The following is a 17,719-nucleotide window of genomic DNA, read 5'->3' as shown; positions in this document are numbered from 1 at the left end:
CCCTGGTCTCCAGCAGACCAGGGAGAGGAAGCAAAGCGGCGGAGCATGCGGGCAGCGGACAGCCCAGACGCGTCTGGGCTGTCCGCTGCCCTCATGCTCCGTGGCTTTGCTCCCTGTCCCCCTGGTCTGCAGACCAGGGAGACGGGGAGCAAAGCAGAGCAAAGCCGCGGAGCCCGAGGGCAGCAGGACAGCCACGGCGCGTCTGGGCTGTCCTGCTGCCCCCGTGCTCCACGGCTTTGCTCCAGACGCCTGTGGTACAGCAGCTGGGGCGCTGCCGGTTGGTCCCGTAGCGGCACCTCAGCTGCTCTGCCCCAGGCATCCTGATTCAGCCACTGCTGGTCAGTTTCAGCAGCGGCTGACTTGGGGACGCCTGGGGCAGAGTAGCTGGGGTGCTGCTGGGTTGGTCCAGTAGTGCCGCCGCTCCTCGGCACTACTGGACCAACCCAGCAGCACCCAAGCTGCTCTGCCCCAGGCGTCCTGATTCAGCCGCTGCTGAAACTGACCAGTGGCTGACTACAGGAAGCCCCTGCCCCGGGCTTCCTGGAATCAGCCGCTGATCAGTTTCAGCAGCAGCTGACTTGGGATGCCTGGGGTTCTTAAGTTGAATCTGTATGTAAGTCGGAACTGGCGTCCAGATTCAGCCACTGTTGAAACTGATCAGTTTCAGCAGCGGCTGAATCTGGACGCCAGTTCCGACTTACATACAGATTCAACTTAAGAACAAACCTACAGTCCCTATCTTATACGTAACCCGGGGACTGCCTGTATGTCCTACAGCCCTGGATATGCGTGTGTGTGTCCTTATGCTGCTTCTACCCTGAGAACCTCTGATACCAATGGAAAGCTGCAGGGTAAGTGCCTCTGGGAAGCAGTACATGGAGACCTCTTCCCGCCTTGCCTAGGAATTGCTGCCAGAGGGGGATGCCCCAAGTATGTACCACACCCCACCCTTCTCTCTGCATCCCCCCAGCATCTCACCCCCTCCCAGGGCCAGTGTTAGGGGATAGCAAGGAGGAAAATTGTGCATGGCCCCATGCCTGGGCACCTCACAAAGCTAAGTTGCTAAGGCTTTGGCTTCAGTTCCAGGAGGCAAGGATTGAGTCCCAAGGTTCAGCCTCATGTGGTGGGGTTTTGGCTTTCTGCCCAGAGCCAGAGAATATATAATGCCAGACATGTTGGGCAGCCCCCTCCAAAACCTGCTTGCAGCCCTCCAGGAAGCCTTGAATCTCTGGTTGAGAACCCCTGCTTTAGTCATTCTTGTAGGCTCTTTTCTGAACCCTCTTCACTTTGTCAACATCCTTCCTGAAGTGTGGACACAGTATTCCAGTAGTAGTCGTATCCGTGCCAAATATAGAGGTAATACACCCTCATGATTTCTACATCAGAATCCAAACAGAGAAGTGTGGACCCTAGAATAGTACTCTGTATATGAAAGTTTAGAGCATAAGATTTTATTATAATGCTCGTTCCCTTGGTGAAAAATCTCTTCTTATCTGATTTATAGTGCTGAGAGGGGGACCACTCACTGGACGCTATAGGCTGCGCCAAATTCACTTTCATTGGGGGGCAAGTGATGATGTTGGCTCTGAGCACGCAGTGGATGGAAAGAAATATGCAGCAGAGGTAAGGCATTGCAATGAATTATATGGAGGCCATAGTCTCTCTGTAGTTAAGGCCATAACTAATGTTCCAGTATAAGACAGATTTTGGACCCCTAACTTTTTCAAAACATGAGCAGCGTGCCTGAAATCATGTGTGATCCTATGCCAAAGGAGAATGTATTTGGAGACCTTGGTAAAAGATAAGATGAGAAGCTATTATAAGTGGAACATTTAGAGGACTTCAATTTTTGAGAATTGTTTTAATCATTTTTTTTTATTTTTTAACTTTTCCTTGGGGATTGTTATATCTCAAAATAAGCCTGGCCTAGAAGCTACAAAGTTGTTTTGTTAATCACCTTTACTTAGGACCTGTGGATTCTACCATTTGCAGAAGAGTTGGGTGGGTTTTCTTTGTGGTGTATTTAGCAATGCGATAGTTATGCCTTTGTTTTCTGTGTACTGCACCTTTAAATCTCTAAGGCCTATGCTGCCTGCAAAGACAGGCAGTCATTATGTGTGTTCCATTCAGTGCAGAGTGTCACAGAGGAGAAATGCAGTGTGTGCTCTCTTGAGGAGTCTTTTTTTTTTTTTTTTTGCTTTCTTGTTCCTTGCTTTTGATTAATCTACAATAAAAATAATTCAGACTGAAAGTATTGGTTTCCTCTTTGCATATGGGAAAAACAAAACAAGTATTTTAGTGAGGAAAATGGGATCTCAAACAACCAATAATTCAGAGAAGTGAGAGTTTTCCTGGGTAAAAAAAATAGAAAATATAAAAATTAAATTTTACCGAAATATGGAAGATTTTTACTATGATGCAAAAGAGGAAGAATCTGACATATATAGAGAAAGTTCTGGTTGGTATTTTATTGGAAATGCTATAGAAGACAGTGGTAAGAAAAAAATCAAATTTTCTACCACTGGTGGGGAAAGTGACATTTGCAGTGTTTAAAGGCTTATGTTTTCCACAGGAACCAGGTGAGATGGAGTATAAAGAATTAATAGAGGTGCTTAAAAACATTATGTACCAAAACCAAATTGCTAGCTGAAAAAAAAAATAAGTTCCCTCTCAGAAACCAAATGGAAGGAGAAAATATCTCTGAATTTCTAGCCAGTCTAAAAAAGCTTCCCCCTACTTGTCATTTTGATAACCTTCTGCAAGAAGCGCTTTATACATCGTTTTGGTTTTGGGATAAGGAACCCAGAATTAAAGAGTGAGGCTGCTGAGCACTATTCATGCAGAAGAAATACGCCGGAAGGAGATGAGAATGCAGTTTCAAGTCATGAACTCCCTGAAGAAATGCTCTAACAAATCAAGAAAGCACCTCTGCCAAATTGGCATATGCTCGAAGAAAGAGCATTCACAAGCAAAGAAGACGACATGGCTTGCCCCAAGTCAGAGGACATCTGGAAACAGGAGGGCACCACCATCCAGTTGTGTTGTGACATCGCATTGACCAAACCAAGTTCTCTCCAGCAAGCTGCAGTGCAGGAGCGGTGGTAAGATGGGATACATCCCTTAAAAGAGAAGTCACAAGCCATTGAGAATGGGGCTGTACCCCAAAATGTCTCACAACTCTTGTTTGTTTCTGTTTTGTTTTTTGTTTTGTTTTTTTGTTTTGTTTGTTTTTGCAAAATCATAGGGAGTAGTGCGGTTATTTTATCTGTGGGGATTTTACTTTGTCTTTTCTTGTTTGTTGTTTTTTAATTCACAATAAAAGTCATTTCGACTGAAAGTATCTGTTTCCTCTTTGTGTATGCAAAATATAACGTTTTAAAAGTTATTCAATCTAGCTTTTGTGAATCTAAAATCGTGAATGGTCTGATGCAGACATTGTAAGCTCCAGAATACTAATATGCATTCATGTGCACACAGAATGGTCTGTTGGACTGAGAAGTGAGGTATGAATTCCTATATTCTATTTCTGGTCTTAATAATAATACTTTGGACTTCTGCGGCAGCTTTCCTAAGAGCTTGTCTATGCAGGGAAACTATTGCTAAATAAGCTGGAGTATGAATTTAAAGCATAATAGCTATTCTGTACTAACTCCCCAACTGGGCACTCTTACTCTCCATGTGGAATAAGATTGTCCACACAGGAGCTATTCTGTAGTAGCTATACTGTGCTATTTCCCCATGTAGACAAGTCATAAGGCCACAATCCAGAAACACACTTAAGCATGTGTTTAATTGTAAGCATGGGGGTATTTCCATTTACTTTAATGGGACTTTTCACATGCTTAAGTTAAACACATGGGGTATGTCTACACTACCCTCCTAGTTCGAACTAGGAGGGTAATGTAGGCATACCGCACTTGCAAATGAAGCCCGGGATTTGAATTTCCCGGGCTTCATTTGCATAAGCGGGGCGCCGCCATTTTTAAAACCCCGCTCGTTCGAACCCCGTGCAGCGCGGCTACACGGGGCACGAACTAGGTAGTTCGAACTAGGCTTCCTAGTTCGAACTACCGTTACTCCTTATTCCACAAGGAGTAACGGTAGTTCGAACTAGGAAGCCTAGTTCGAACTACCTAGTTCGTGCCCCGTGTAGCCGCGCTGCACGGGGTTCGAACGAGCGGGGTTTTAAAAATGGCGGCGCCCCGCTTATGCAAATGAAGCCTGGGAAATTCAAATCCCGGGCTTCATTTGCAAGTGCGGTATGCCTACATTACCCTTTTAGTTCGAACTAGCGGGGTAGTGTAGACATACCCATGCTTATTTACTTTGCTGGTTTGAGGCTTAAGAGCTTGGCAAACATTAATTATGCCTCACAACACCAAGTATTATTATACCCATTTTACAAATAGGGAGACCATAAGGCCATAGAGATTAAGCAACGTGCGAAAAACCAAGTCCATGTCTGAGGCAGGATCTAGAACCAAGATCTTCCAGACTCCTGTTTTATCCAGAAGACCCCACAGCCTTCTGTGCAGTTTATTCAGGCAAGCTATTAAGACTCACAATTTCTAAGGAGGCCTTTACTTTTGGAATTCCCAGTTTCTGTGTGTCTACCTAGAGCCTTACTTTCAAAAGTGCTCAACAGGCGTGAATCCAAGTGAAGTCACTGGGAGCAAGAGATTCTCATCATCTCTGAAAATCAGTGTCTGAAATGCTTAAGACAAGGCCAAAATTAAAAGCCTCCTTTAAAAAAGTTGATCTTCAACTACGCTGAATTTCCGTCTTTGAAAAATAGGGAAGATAGACTCTGGGTGAAAATAAGTCTTATGAGATGAATTAGATAAAGTTTGTACAATACTAATAAATGCTCTTTAACAATTACTGTATGTGCACTCAACAGCATGGCAGTGCAGAGAACAGCAGTACTCTGCACAAGAGAAGAGACCTCTGACTCTGACTTAGTTCCTTAAATAGAGACTTGAGAACTGACAGGGGAGTATGGGCATGACTGAAGGGAGCATGGCTTGGTGGGAGAGGCTGGGAGGCACTGGGTCAGAAATCGCTTTGTTTTTTCTACTTAGCCATATCATGGCAGTCCTAGGACTGGTCAGAGTGTATCTTCCAACCTTTGGTCTAGTCTTCGTGGACCTTCCAAGCAATTACACTTTAAGCAAGTGTTGTGTTGTTGAATTGCTCATTACAAATCTATCACAAAATAGTCCCAGTCAGAAATCAATTGGAATTGCAGGTGCTCAGCACCTTTGAAGATCAGGCCACTTGATGCTAAATACAAAAGCTGGTAAAAAAAAATCATAAAAATTTTGAGAAAAAAGAGAGATTGTGAAAAAATCATTTCCCCATATCCCTTCTCATTTCATGACCAGCTGGACAACTGATCCATATTTTGCTGAAATTATGACTGAGAAAATGAGGGCAGGGGAAAAGAAAATGTTAATGAAATTTGTATGGTTTTATTCCACCACTTATTTTTTTACCAGCTTTACTATTTGTGGATTTAAGAGCCTAACTTTAGCCTTTGATGTTTGAAAGTTTTGGCCTATGAAATTGCCGTGTTTCCCAATTTTGAACAGTGAGTACCCACAGTATTTCAACCCAAAGTGTTGCTAAATTTTGATTTTTAAAAGTAACTGCTGTATTTGCAATGTAAAAAACCCCGTTAATTTTGCCGTTCTCATACTTTTTCAAATCTCAGCCATATCAGTGTTTGTTGTTGCCCTTTGTATGATTATATATTTCCAGATTTCAATAAACATAAATATTTGCAGCTGGAAAATTGAATGCGTCTGAATATGAACAGGTGAAGTAGAAACCTCAGCACTAGTACAATTGGATGTTAATTGTAACTGCACCAGTACAGTGGGAATTGACAGTACTTGTGCTTTTGCCTTTTAGCTTCATGTGGTTCATTGGAACTCGGACAAATATTCCAGTTTTGTTGAGGCTGCTCGGCAGCGGGATGGACTAGCTGTCATGGCGGTGTTTCTAAGGGTAAGCAAAGATTGCTTTGTCCCTTTTAACAAATCTCTGTTGTAAGCTTAAACAACAAAACTGTTATTCTGCAACAAAAATCTCTTTACCCATAATTCTGCAGCAGCAAAAATAAGAAGGCAAAACCCACATGTCTATTTTTTAATGTGTTTGTAATAATAGATTGCGGCACTACCTGGAAGACACCAAAGTCATAGGCTATGTCTACACTGCCCCCTCTTGCACAAAAAAAATGCAAATGAGGCAAAGCATGGACTATTGTCATGCGTCATTTGCATAATTAATGAGGCTCCATTTTTGTGCAAGAGGCTTTTGCGCAAAAAGGAGCTGTCTACACAGCTCCTTTTTGCGCAAAAACCTCCTCTTGCACAAGAGCCGTTCTTCCTCTTTTTTTCAGGAAGAACGGCTCTTGCGCAAGAGGGGGGTTTTGCACAAAAACAGAGTTTAAGCCATAGAGTTTAAGACCAGCAGGGATCATTAGATCATCTAGTTTGACTTTCTCTATAATGATAGGCCATTAAATTTCACCCAAGCACTTCTGTATGATCCAAGAACTTGGCTGTGTCTACATTGGCACCCCTTTCCGGAAAAGGGATGCTAATGAGACACTTCAGAATTGCAAATTCCGCGGGGGATTTAAATATCCCCTGTGGCATTTGCATGAACATGGCTGCCGCTTTTTTCCGGCTCGGGGTTTTGCCGGAGAAAAGCGCCAGTCTAGACGGGATCTTGCGGAAAATAAGCCCTTTTCTGGAAGATCCCTTATTCCTACTTGAAAGTATTCCTACTTGAAAGTAGGAATAAGGGATCTTCTGGAAAAGGGCTTATTTTCCGCAAGATCCCGTCTAGACTGGCGCTTTTCTCCGGCAAAACCCCAAGCCAGAAAAAAGCGGCAGCCATGTTCATGCAAATGCCGTGGGGGATATTTAAATCCCCTGCGGCATTTGCAATTCCTACTGGTTTCATTAGCATCCCTTTTACGGAAAGTGGTGCCAATGTAGACTCAGCCCTTGTGTTTTTCCAAGGAATATCTTCCAGAAATCACTAGTCTTGATTTGAAGACATCAAGAGATGGAGAACTCACCACTTCTCTTAGCTGTTTGTGCCAATGGTGAATTGCATCTTTTCTGTCTAAAGAGGAAAACAAACATTAAAGGATTTCCTTAAAATCTCTGAGCAAAATTGTGCCTCTTACACTTGATAAGCTGCTCATTTCAGTATAAATTAAATCACCCCATCTCCGAGCCTTACTGACTCTGTGCAAGGAACCTCATAGAGAACACAAAACCCTAACCTGTGATTAGAGGACAGGATGCTTGGCAGCATTGTGGCCCCTACTTCAATGTCAAGTTGATACGGTGATGGCCACTTAAAAAATACTAAAGCTCTGGTCTGGAGCAGTGCTTATGACCTGCTGTTCAAGAATTTTGTGACCTTTGCATGCATATAATTGCAGGACCTTAAGCTAAGCAAAAGGCACACACCCTGTCTTTGCAAAGCAAATTCAAACTAAGCTTTGTTTGGTATCAGGAGCCTGGAGGCCTGCTGCCTTTTCCCCACTTTCCTCCCACATTGTAACTACAATGGTTCTGCTTCACCTGGAGTCTTCTGTCGCTGTGGTGACTGGTGAATTTCACCTCTGTGACTATATTCTAGCTGTCATGCTGCAGAGAGCAGTGTCAGCAGAGATCTTTGATATGTTATGCCGCTTATTCATGTTGAACCTATCCTACTCTTTATACATGTTGTCACCTTCCCAGTGTACGTTCCCCTGACCCAATGAACATCTCCTGTGTGCTAAGAAACCTGATTCAGCCCAAGTTATACAGAAATGTCATGCTCATGAATTTTCCAGTGTGCTTTAAGGAACTTAAGCTTAAAAAGGGTGTTGATTAATGAATTCGTGAATTTTCCAGTGTGCTTAATGGAACTTAAGATTAAAAGGGTTGTGACTAATTTATTCATATGTATATAGCCTGAGGTTCTTATGTTCCTCTATAAAACATTGGTCAGAAAAATAACTTTTATTCTACTGGTGCAAAAAAGTGAAGTAAAAATAAAATTAACTTTCAAGACTGAAACAGCTAACAAAAAGATAGTGTCAGCAAAGTCAATGACATCCCTCTTGTTGAATAATCAGTGTTTGTGTCAGGTTGTTTGAATTAATAATGGCCTGACTGTATCCATTGAGGTTTATCAGAATTTTACCATTAACTTCCTGGGGGTGCAGGATCAGACCCTATGTGAAAAACTTGAAAATAAACATTAGTAAAGAAAAAAGTGAATTACGATTCTTCCCTTGAAAGTATGATTTTTGTCTTCTTGCCTTTACAGATTGGTGAATGTAACTCTCAGCTGAAGAAAATTACTGACCGTTTGGATGCCATTAGAGCCAAGGTAAAGTAACTCTCCTAAAACTCTCCACTACTTGTGCTGATGTTCTTTTTCTTCCATGCTTGACAGTCACATTCTTTCAGACCTTATAGCTGGTAAAGAAGGGCTCACCCTATTTGGGGGCAATTTAGTGGCACTTTTGTTGGATAAAATCAGAAACAAGCCAGCACATTATAATTGTTTTGTTGTACAATGTGGGAGGAGGGGAGAAGATCATTAATTAGCTGTAACAATTTAATTCCTGACAAATCCTATTTGCACCAAGATCATTACTGCTGGATAATTGCGCATTTTGTGGAATTTTTTAAGAATATGGAGAGTTTTGTTTTATGGGGGAAGAAGAGGCTCATGTCCCTTTTGATCATGATATGGAGTGGCCTCGCATACACTAATCGGCCCTTCTTAATCTGAGGGGGGTAGTTATCTCTGTGAGGAGTCTCTCTCATGGTCCAGAAATCTACATGGTGAGGGAGAGCATAGATGGGCCAGGGAAGAGTGAGTGAGCTGATGTCAGATGAAGAAAACACAGCTTGCTATCCCACCAGCTCTTCCAACATTGCAAGCAAAGGTGGATACATCCGAATATATTATATTTATGTGACACCCAGTGTTCCCTGTAAGCTGTGCACGCAGGTGGGCACCCTGGAGAGATGCAAGTGCCTCCCAGCTGATTAGCAGAGCACCCACAGCTGACAGCATGTGTTTCTACTGGTGGTGCACATTTGCACGTACCTTGGTGCACATACCATTTATTCCACACATGGAGGGACAAAATAGAGGGAATATTGCATCCGAGGTCAACAGACTTGGGCTCATGCTACTATGGTAAATAGAACTGTGTAGGTGTAGCAGCTCAGGTTCTGATATCTTTGGAGGAGGGTTGGCCAGAGCCAACCTTTGATGAGAAGCTCACTGCCATGAACTGTGTAGATATATTCCCTTGATCCTCCAGAGCCATGCAAACCTTGCCCCCACAAATGGAACAGTATCTTAATATTTACCCCATAATTCTAATTTGGTAAGATTAGTGGGGAAGATGCTGCTTGACACTTTTAAAGAAACAAAATTTTATGACACCATAAAGAAATTAACAAGACTGCATAATAAGTGGTTACTAAATGTGGTGGTACTGGGTTAGAATGTGCATGCTTCTTTTTCCAGGGTAAACAAGCACTGTTCACAAATTTTGACCCTTCCTGTTTGCTTCCTCACTCTCTGGACTACTGGACTTACCTTGGCTCTCTTACTGTTCCACCTCTTCTTGAAAGTGTCATCTGGATAATTGTCAGAGAGCCTATAAGTGTTTCCTCTGAGCAGGTACACTTTGATCTCCCCAACCCTTCACATATAATGTTTTAAGAACTAAACTATGGTTCAAAATGATACTTTGAAGGATGTTTTATTTATAGCGTTATATATTTAATTAATTGTGACATTTCTTACTCTACCAAACTTTTTGCTTTACATTGTTGTCTTGAGTTTCTAGAGAAATTTGAAATTACTATGAATTTTTGTTGATTTCCTTAGGAATCAGAATGATCAAGTATTATTATTATTACTATTATTGATAAAATGTTTTGAAAGCTTAAAAATGCTTTGGGAGCAACAAATTAGGAAAGATGCATTAAAGAAGCTGACAGTTAATTTCATATGAGGGGTCTGATGAGAAGAGGAAGCACTTGCATTTCATTCCATAGTTTTTACCATCTCCAAATCATCACTATTCTTTTTTTGTATTTAACTCATTCATTATAGAATACCATGTCAGTAAATGGGCAAATAAATACAGATCCTTTCCTGGATTACAAGAGTATAACATTTGTGAATCGAAATACTGTAGTTACAGCTAATAGCGTGTTTCCTAACAGTCAGGCTAAATGAATGTAGGAGAAAGATGAGCACATCACTTGAAACAACCCTTTATATTTCTCCTATTGCTTACAGTTGTAAAATTGACCTTCTGGCTGTATATTTGTAGACCAACAGTGACACCCAATGGTTACTGAGTTTAATACTCTTACGTAGTGCAATTGCTAAAGGGAATGTGATTTTCCAGTTTCTACTACGAGAAATTGGTAACCCGTGCTGCTGTTGGTATCATTACTCCAGTTGCCACATTAAAACCCTGTGGCTTATCACATCTCAATATTTACCTGTGCTGTGTTATAGATAACTAAGGAAAATTAATTGTTCTTGGCCAGATAATGCCACCCTTACTCTCATGACCAGCCTTGCCAACGAATAGCCTCACTGAGCCAGACTGTAGCTCAGACTAACCCCCCAGCAGTCATATAAAGGAGAATAAGACTGTTTTACTTCTTAGTGTGATTAAGATGGATAGAATGTGTGACCCTCTATGACTGGCAGCTGAGTTTTAAATGGTGTAGTTTGGTTGGAATCTCTTTGCTGGTGATTCTAGAATTGTAATCCTGGACCCACTGAAGTCAGAAGGAAAACTCCCATTGACTTCAGTGGGACAGGATCTCAACCTAGAAGCATTGTCTCTCAGGAGAGTTCAAGTACTTAAAAGAAGAGCTGGGAAGTCTAAAGGACATTTGAAAAGTAACCCTTCATGTGTAACATTTTCTTGAAGTAGCATTTTACTAGAAATGAAAGAACCAGTTCAGAAGAAATAAGAACTGGCCTGAATCTCTGATCAAAATGCAAACCATTGTTTCAGTGCATAAGACTCCTGTGAGGGAATCAAGAGATGTTGAGCTCTGGGAACAACTGATTATGAGCAAGTCACTTACCCACTCAGTGTTTCACCTCCCCCATGTGTAAAATAGGCATAATGCATATTGGACTTTGTAAAGCTCTTTAAAATGAAGAGACACTATATAAATATTCAGTATGATGATTATTATATCTGTTCAAGTTCAAAAGCAGATCTGAACTTCCGAGATCCAGAATTTCAATTTGACTGAATCTTCTAGCTAAGACATTTTAAAAGTAAAATGTTGCATGGAACAAGGAATGTATATATCATTTTTAGGGAATGAAGCATCAGTCTGTGATGCACCAAATTACTTCATTTCTTACTATGCATTATTTCAAATTCTATCTCTCTTATTCAATGTGTAATATTTTAATGTTCTGTATTTAAATACAAAAATCATTATTACCTATTGTTTGTTTCCAGTAGTGCCCAAAGCATGCCCTGTGCTATAGAAACATAAGGGAAGTCACAGTTCATCCCCTGACTGGTACTACTTTTCAATTTTCTTGTTAACCCTTCATTTTTATATTTTTTGCTTAGAAGCTTAAAATACAATTTCTTCTTCTATTGATGTTATCCTTTTCCAGTTGGGAAATATTTTTAAAATAAAGAAACAATTGTCAGTTTCACGCTTCCAGTGAAATACCAGAAACAACATTATGGGGAAAAATGCTTACTTTTTAATATTAATTTCAAAGGAAGAGTTTTGTTGTTGTTGGTTTTTTTTACTTTTTTGTTAACTAATTACTTAATGAAAATGTATTTATTCCAAGATATGTTTTCTTAATTGAGTGTGCCATGTTATTAGTTACTTAAACACTTCAATTAACATAACATTGCGGATCCTTACCTGTGGGTTTTGTCAGTGATGTGTCTAGCCAATGATTTACAAGTATGAGTCAAGTAGTTTCTGTTTTTATTCTGTGGACTGAGACACTGACAGATATGATAAAAGATGTGAGTTTGGAAATCTGGATGTATTATGTAAATTATACTGATTTACATAAGTAATGCATAAATATCTCCACACTGTTTATATACATTTCCCTTCCCTGCCACTGTCAATCAATCATTTTCATCTACTTTGGCTCAAGTTTTTCCTTGCCTTTCCATCCCTACCCCATCCTCCTGGGCTAACTTCCCTCTGGAGTTCCTCCATTTCCCCTTCCCTTCCCCTCTTAAGTTACCCATCTGTCTCCTCCCCCACTTTGAATTTCTCCAGTATAACCCCTTCCAACCCTCTCTGGTTTTCACCTGTACCTGGAACTTCTCTCCACCCCAACTTAGAGATTGGTCTGTGTCCTGTCTGTGCCCTAGAGGTGTGGGTACAGTGACTCTCATTCTGTATCCCCTCCTAGTGCTGTTGTTCTAGTCATATTTCTAGGGTCACAGACAGGCAGCTTAATTCTAGAGAGCTCCATGAGGAGGATGCATCTGCAGGTGGCTCTCTGTGCTTAGAATCCAGACTGTAACCATAGAAAAGCAGCCTAGCATGCCACTCTCTCTTGGGGTATGTCTACACTACCCCGCTAGTTCGAACTAGCGGGGTAATGTATGCATACCGCACTTGCTAATGAAGCCCGGGATTTGAATTTCCCGGGCTTCATTAGCATAAGCGGGGAGCCGCCATTTTTAAATCCCCGCTGCTTTGAACCCCGTGCAGCGCGGCTACACGGGGCTCGAACTAGGTAGTTCGGACTAGGTTCCTATTCCGAACTACCGTTACTCCTCGTGAAACGAGGTGTACCGGTAGTTCGGAATAGGCACCTTAGTCCGAACTACCTAGTTCGAGCCCCGTGTAGCCGCGCTGCACGGGGTTCGAAGCAGCGGGGATTTAAAAATGGCGGCTCCCCGCTTATGCTAATGAAGCCCGGGAAATTCAAATCCCGGGCTTCATTAGCAAGTGCGGTATGCATACATTACCCCGCTAGTTCGAACTAGCGGGGTAGTGTAGACATACCCTTGCCTACTTGGGAGTGTGGAGCTCACAAGCCTGAGATGAGACATGAAGGCCTGGTTCACACTTAAAAGTTAGGTGGGCATAGCTATGGTGATCAGGGATATGGGAAAAAAAACTTCTCTCCTGGCCTTCCTCCCCTAGTGTAGACATATCTATGCTGACAGAAGAATATTTCCATTGCTGGAGGGGAGGTTTTCCTATAGCACTGGGAAAATCTCTTCCTTTTGGTGTAGGCTACATCTGTGCTAAGTGATTATGCCAACATAGCTTTGATAACATGACTGTGCTGGCATAGTCTCTGAAGCATAGTAATACCCCCCAAATGGAACACTCCTGGCCAGACCCAATGCCCTATGGGCACTCTATAGTCTTAGGGCTAAATTGTACTTCTGAGATACAGCCTAAAGCAAAGGACAGTGACCTATGGTTATTGAAATCAGTGGGAGTACTGAGGAGGAAGGTTCTACTTGATATGTGAAGAAAGGTGACAGAATCTAGTCATCAGTGATTTTTTTCTTCCCTCTGTTGCCTATCCCAGATAACTTTCTTAATACCCACTTTATTTTTAATGCCTGTTTTCTGAGGGATGTTTGTTTTCCCTCAAACAGTGATCCTGCCATAACATACCACATAGCCAATAGAAGAATAATGACTTTTGTGCTGCCCTACTAATGTTATCTACATAAGGAAAATAAATCTGAAGCAAGCTAGTACTAATAACTATCCACAGAAGGACAGATTACAAAGGTTCAAATCTGGAATCAAAGACAGATAGTAATTTGCGCTGGGCATTCCAGTTTGCTTTATTGTGGAAATAAATCCACGTTGTGAAGTTTGGACTGAGATTTAAAAAATTCCTAATCCTGAATTTCTGTGAGAGAAAATTTGAATCAGATATCAGTTTGGGCACATGTCTAGTATTATTATTTGCTTTTTATCGTGTGCTAGGGTGAATAACATAAAAATGGTAACCGGAGCAGTGTTTTTAAGTACAGCATCCATCATTCTTCACTGATTGTGATATTTCTTGCACCATGAGGGCATATAACAAGATTTTATTTGCCTATTCATGTTGATTCCCAGGCAATCCTTAAGAACAAATAAATCAGTGGGAATTATGTTGGCCTTTGGATCTCAAAATAGAGCGAATACCATGTTATATTCAGATAATGCCCGAAATAACACTCACAAAGTGTAAATGAAAAATAGTAGCTAACAGGAATAAGGGCTAATCTGACAAAATTGCCATTCTACATGTGCTCTAGAAAATATGATCCCCATACGTCTTGGTGAAATAAAAGTGACAAGTGTGTTCATGTTTATTCGTTAGAATCCTTCATTTAGTATTAGCATGGCAATTCTCTGCTGAACTTTATACCTCTTTTCATCTGCAGCTAGCCAAATTCCGCAGCCTTCTGTGTACTGCTGAGGGGGAGGCAGCCTGCTGTATGCTGAGAAACTACCGGCCACCACAACCTTTAAAGGGACGGGAAGTCAGAAGGAATTAAAGGAGTAAAGCAAGAATCAGCCACTGCTGAGACCCTTTAGGAGGCTGCATTAGTTTTTAATAATAATAATATGTTTTGTGTCTAATGAATAAGTATTATTTAAGTATTTAGTTACCATGCAGTTATTTCAACAGGACAAAGAAGTGCTGATTGGTAGCAGTTGGGGAAATTTTAACTGGTTTGAATGGATTTTGCCCTTGTTGGTACGTATGCCTGGTGGTGCTGGTGTTTGTAGCAGAGCTTACTGAACAACTTTGTTTCCAGCTGTGCATGTGAATGCAGTCATACATATTGACTCTGAGTGCTGAGCAACTTCTGCAAGGTGCTAGACACCCTCAGCTCCTTGTGATGTCAGTGACAATTGAGGATACATAGCTCCCTGAAGGACTAAGCTGTTTTGTTTATCACCTTCATCTTTCTTTAGGCCAGGGTCTAGACTGGTATCTTCCTTTAATTTTGAAGGAGAACTTAGTATTTCAAAGTTGGTGGGATTTCTTTATTGATCATAAGCAAAGCGATCCTGTTTAAGCTGATGGATTTACCAAAAAATATAGGATCCACAATGACATTTAACCATACATAAAGGATATAAATATATTTATAGGCACTGGCCCCTGGGTTTTCAAACCCCTGCTTTTCCCGAGGTGCCCCCTCTTCCTGCCTCTTCCTATCCCTGCTCCACACCCACCATGACTTTTCCCACTAAGTTCTGCCCTGCCTCATTCCTCCCCCCCCCCCCCAGCACTTCCTATATGCTGCAGTACAGTTGACTGCAGTGGGCAGGAGGCTTTGGGAAGAAGGGAGAGAAGTTGATCAGCAGGGTACAGTGGGAAAGAGGTGCAGTGGACAGGAGGAGAGGAACTGGCAGCCAGTGGGTGCTAAGCACCCGCTAATATTTTTCTATGGGTGTTCCAACCCTGGAGCATCCAGAGGGTTGGCGCTTATGAATGTATTACAATCCCTTTGTTTTGACTGTGTGATAGGATATAGTATATTGCAGCATGGTTTAGAAATATGATGCTAATATGCACTATGCAATCATATCATATGGATTCTGCATGCCCAAGTTCCATCTCATGTAAGCCAGACAGTTCCTGGAAGTTACAGGGGCATGCAAGAGAGAAGGATGCATGAAACCTCTCTCCATTATCTGGTCTGGAGCACAGGTCTGTAGAACGGATTTGATGTGATCCCATATTGCTTGAAGTGCACTCCCTAACATTTAGGTGTGCACTAGTCACTTCAGAAGACAGCCCTGCCTCTTCTTACCCCATGCTGCTGAAGATATTGTGTTTCTCTGGTGTGTAATGCTCCCATGTACCTGCTGGAGCACTGCTCCATTATCAGGGCTCTCTGTCAGATGTCAGATTACATTTCATTCACATGACAAAAAAACCTACTTTTAGATAAAGTTAAGGAACTCCCACATTCACAATTCCCAGTTAACAGGGCACATTAAGGTGATCATGTTCCATAATGCCCATGAACAGGAAGCTTAAGCTTTTGATTGTCAGTTTTCTTCTTTTGTTTTTAAGAAATTAGCTGTAGAAAGCAGTTTATGTAAAATTTCCCTCAAAATATAAAAAATATGGCCTAAACTGTCCCTTCTGCTAGCAAAGGGAACCAGATCTCAGTAGCTATTTGTTCTCAACCCTTTTCCTTCAGCACTTCTCCACTGGTCTTCTGCAGAGTTGGTGCCATGTCTTGTTTTGAGAACAGAACTGGAGGCTAACGGGAGTGGAACTAGGGACCACCCACTTTCTACTGCAACCTGCCGGTTGCCCTTGTGGATTTCTTCTAAAAAAATCTAGTCAGGATTTAATGGCACACAAAGTGGTGGTAACTCCCCTGACTCTGTCTGGGGCTGCAACTGTGAAGTCAAGGGAGAATCAGCCAGTGGTCACACAGTTCGTGCAGGACTGCTGGGAGGAAGTGTCAGAGTAGCCACATAGCAAGAAAGCCACCCTTCTATGCAACAGAGCATTTCTTTCTCCAAGACTTCTAGGACTGTGGATTTTGTAAGCTGCCTCTTCCATTGGTCCTTTGATCCATTCTCCAGGAGGAGAAAATTGAGGGGATATCGTACGAGCAAAGCCAACCTAGCAGAGGTTCCTGAGTTGCTTGTATTCCTCCATAAATAAGTAGATTTAGGTTAGATTAGGTTAGGTTAGGTTAGGTTAGGTTAGGTTAGGTTAGGTTAGATAGATAGATAGATAGATAGATAGATAGATAGATAGATAGATAGATAGATAGATAGATAGATAGATAGATAGATAGATAGATAGATAGATAGATAGATAGATAGATAGATGTGTCTTATTGTCCTCTCCTCCACTCTAGTAGAGTGCTTCCAACCAGGGGAGCATGTTGCTTCTGTTGCTGCAAGTCCTTTCACTGTAATACAGTATTTCAGCAGTGAGAAAAAGAAAACGCATCGTGGGAGAAGCAATACAGTCAATGCAACAGCAGGAGTTGTGGACAAGAATGGCCAAATGTAAAACCTGCAGGCACTTTTTTTTTCAGTCCCCGCTAACCAGGATAGGCAGGAGGACACAGATAGATATCAAAAGACAATGACAAGTGTGTGTGTGGAGTTTAATTGCTGGCGTGTATGTCTCTTCACTTTCTTTTTTGACCTGATGTTGCATTTGGTATGTTTCCCTATTGTGTGAGTAGCTGCAGAATGTCACGAATGAAGTTTAAACGTGGTGTAAAGGGCGCTGATTAAATGATTTGCCTGAGGACAGGAATAATAAGGCTACTGCTGTGTGTGTTCTTATTAGAAATAAAAAATCTTTTAGTTTGTTTTTTCCTGCATTTAAAATAAATAGTGGAGTCAATACACTGGTTTGATATTTGTAAGGATTTTATCAAATAAAAACCAATGTTGTTAATGTGTCTTGGAGTTTGCTGATAACCTACAGTTTTGCCTAGATGCCTACAGCCAAGCTTGTGGTTCAGAGTCAGCATTTGCTTTTCAACTTGGCTATGTCTACACTACCAGGTTATTTCGAAATACGTTACTTCAAAATAATAAGTCCCAAAATAACTATTTGAAAATAAGCTTATTCCTCTTCACAAGTAGGAGTTATTGTTTCGAAATAACAAGCCCTTTATTTCAAAATAACA

General features: G+C 41.5%; 1 protein-coding gene across 3 annotated transcripts in view; it reads left to right on the top strand.

The window, feature by feature from the left end:
* Nucleotides 1-17,488, top strand: part of LOC102449893 (carbonic anhydrase 13) — a 33,836-nt gene extending 16,348 nt beyond the window's left edge. The window contains exons 3-8 of one of the 3 annotated variants that reach the window (XM_075920443.2): nt 1,505-1,623; nt 2,573-2,608; nt 5,914-6,009; nt 8,344-8,406; nt 9,565-9,720; nt 14,477-17,488. In XM_075920443.2, the coding sequence (XP_075776558.1) occupies nt 1,505-1,623; nt 2,573-2,608; nt 5,914-6,009; nt 8,344-8,406; nt 9,565-9,720; nt 14,477-14,590 (584 nt within the window). In that variant the 3' untranslated portion in view covers nt 14,591-17,488. The remainder of the gene's footprint in view (nt 1-1,504; nt 1,624-2,572; nt 2,609-5,913; nt 6,010-8,343; nt 8,407-9,564; nt 9,721-14,476) is intronic. The other 2 variants (XM_006112984.5, XM_075920445.2) reach the window with 2 other exon arrangements.
* The last annotated feature ends 231 nt before the right edge of the window (nt 17,489-17,719 follow it).

This window comes from Pelodiscus sinensis, chromosome 2, assembly GCF_052426305.1.
Source record: "Pelodiscus sinensis isolate ZL-2025 chromosome 2, ASM5242630v1, whole genome shotgun sequence".
Lineage (NCBI taxonomy): Eukaryota > Metazoa > Chordata > Testudines > Trionychidae > Pelodiscus > Pelodiscus sinensis.
The sequence above is the reverse complement of the archived record's forward strand: the minus strand, read 5'-3'. Positions and strand labels throughout refer to the sequence as shown.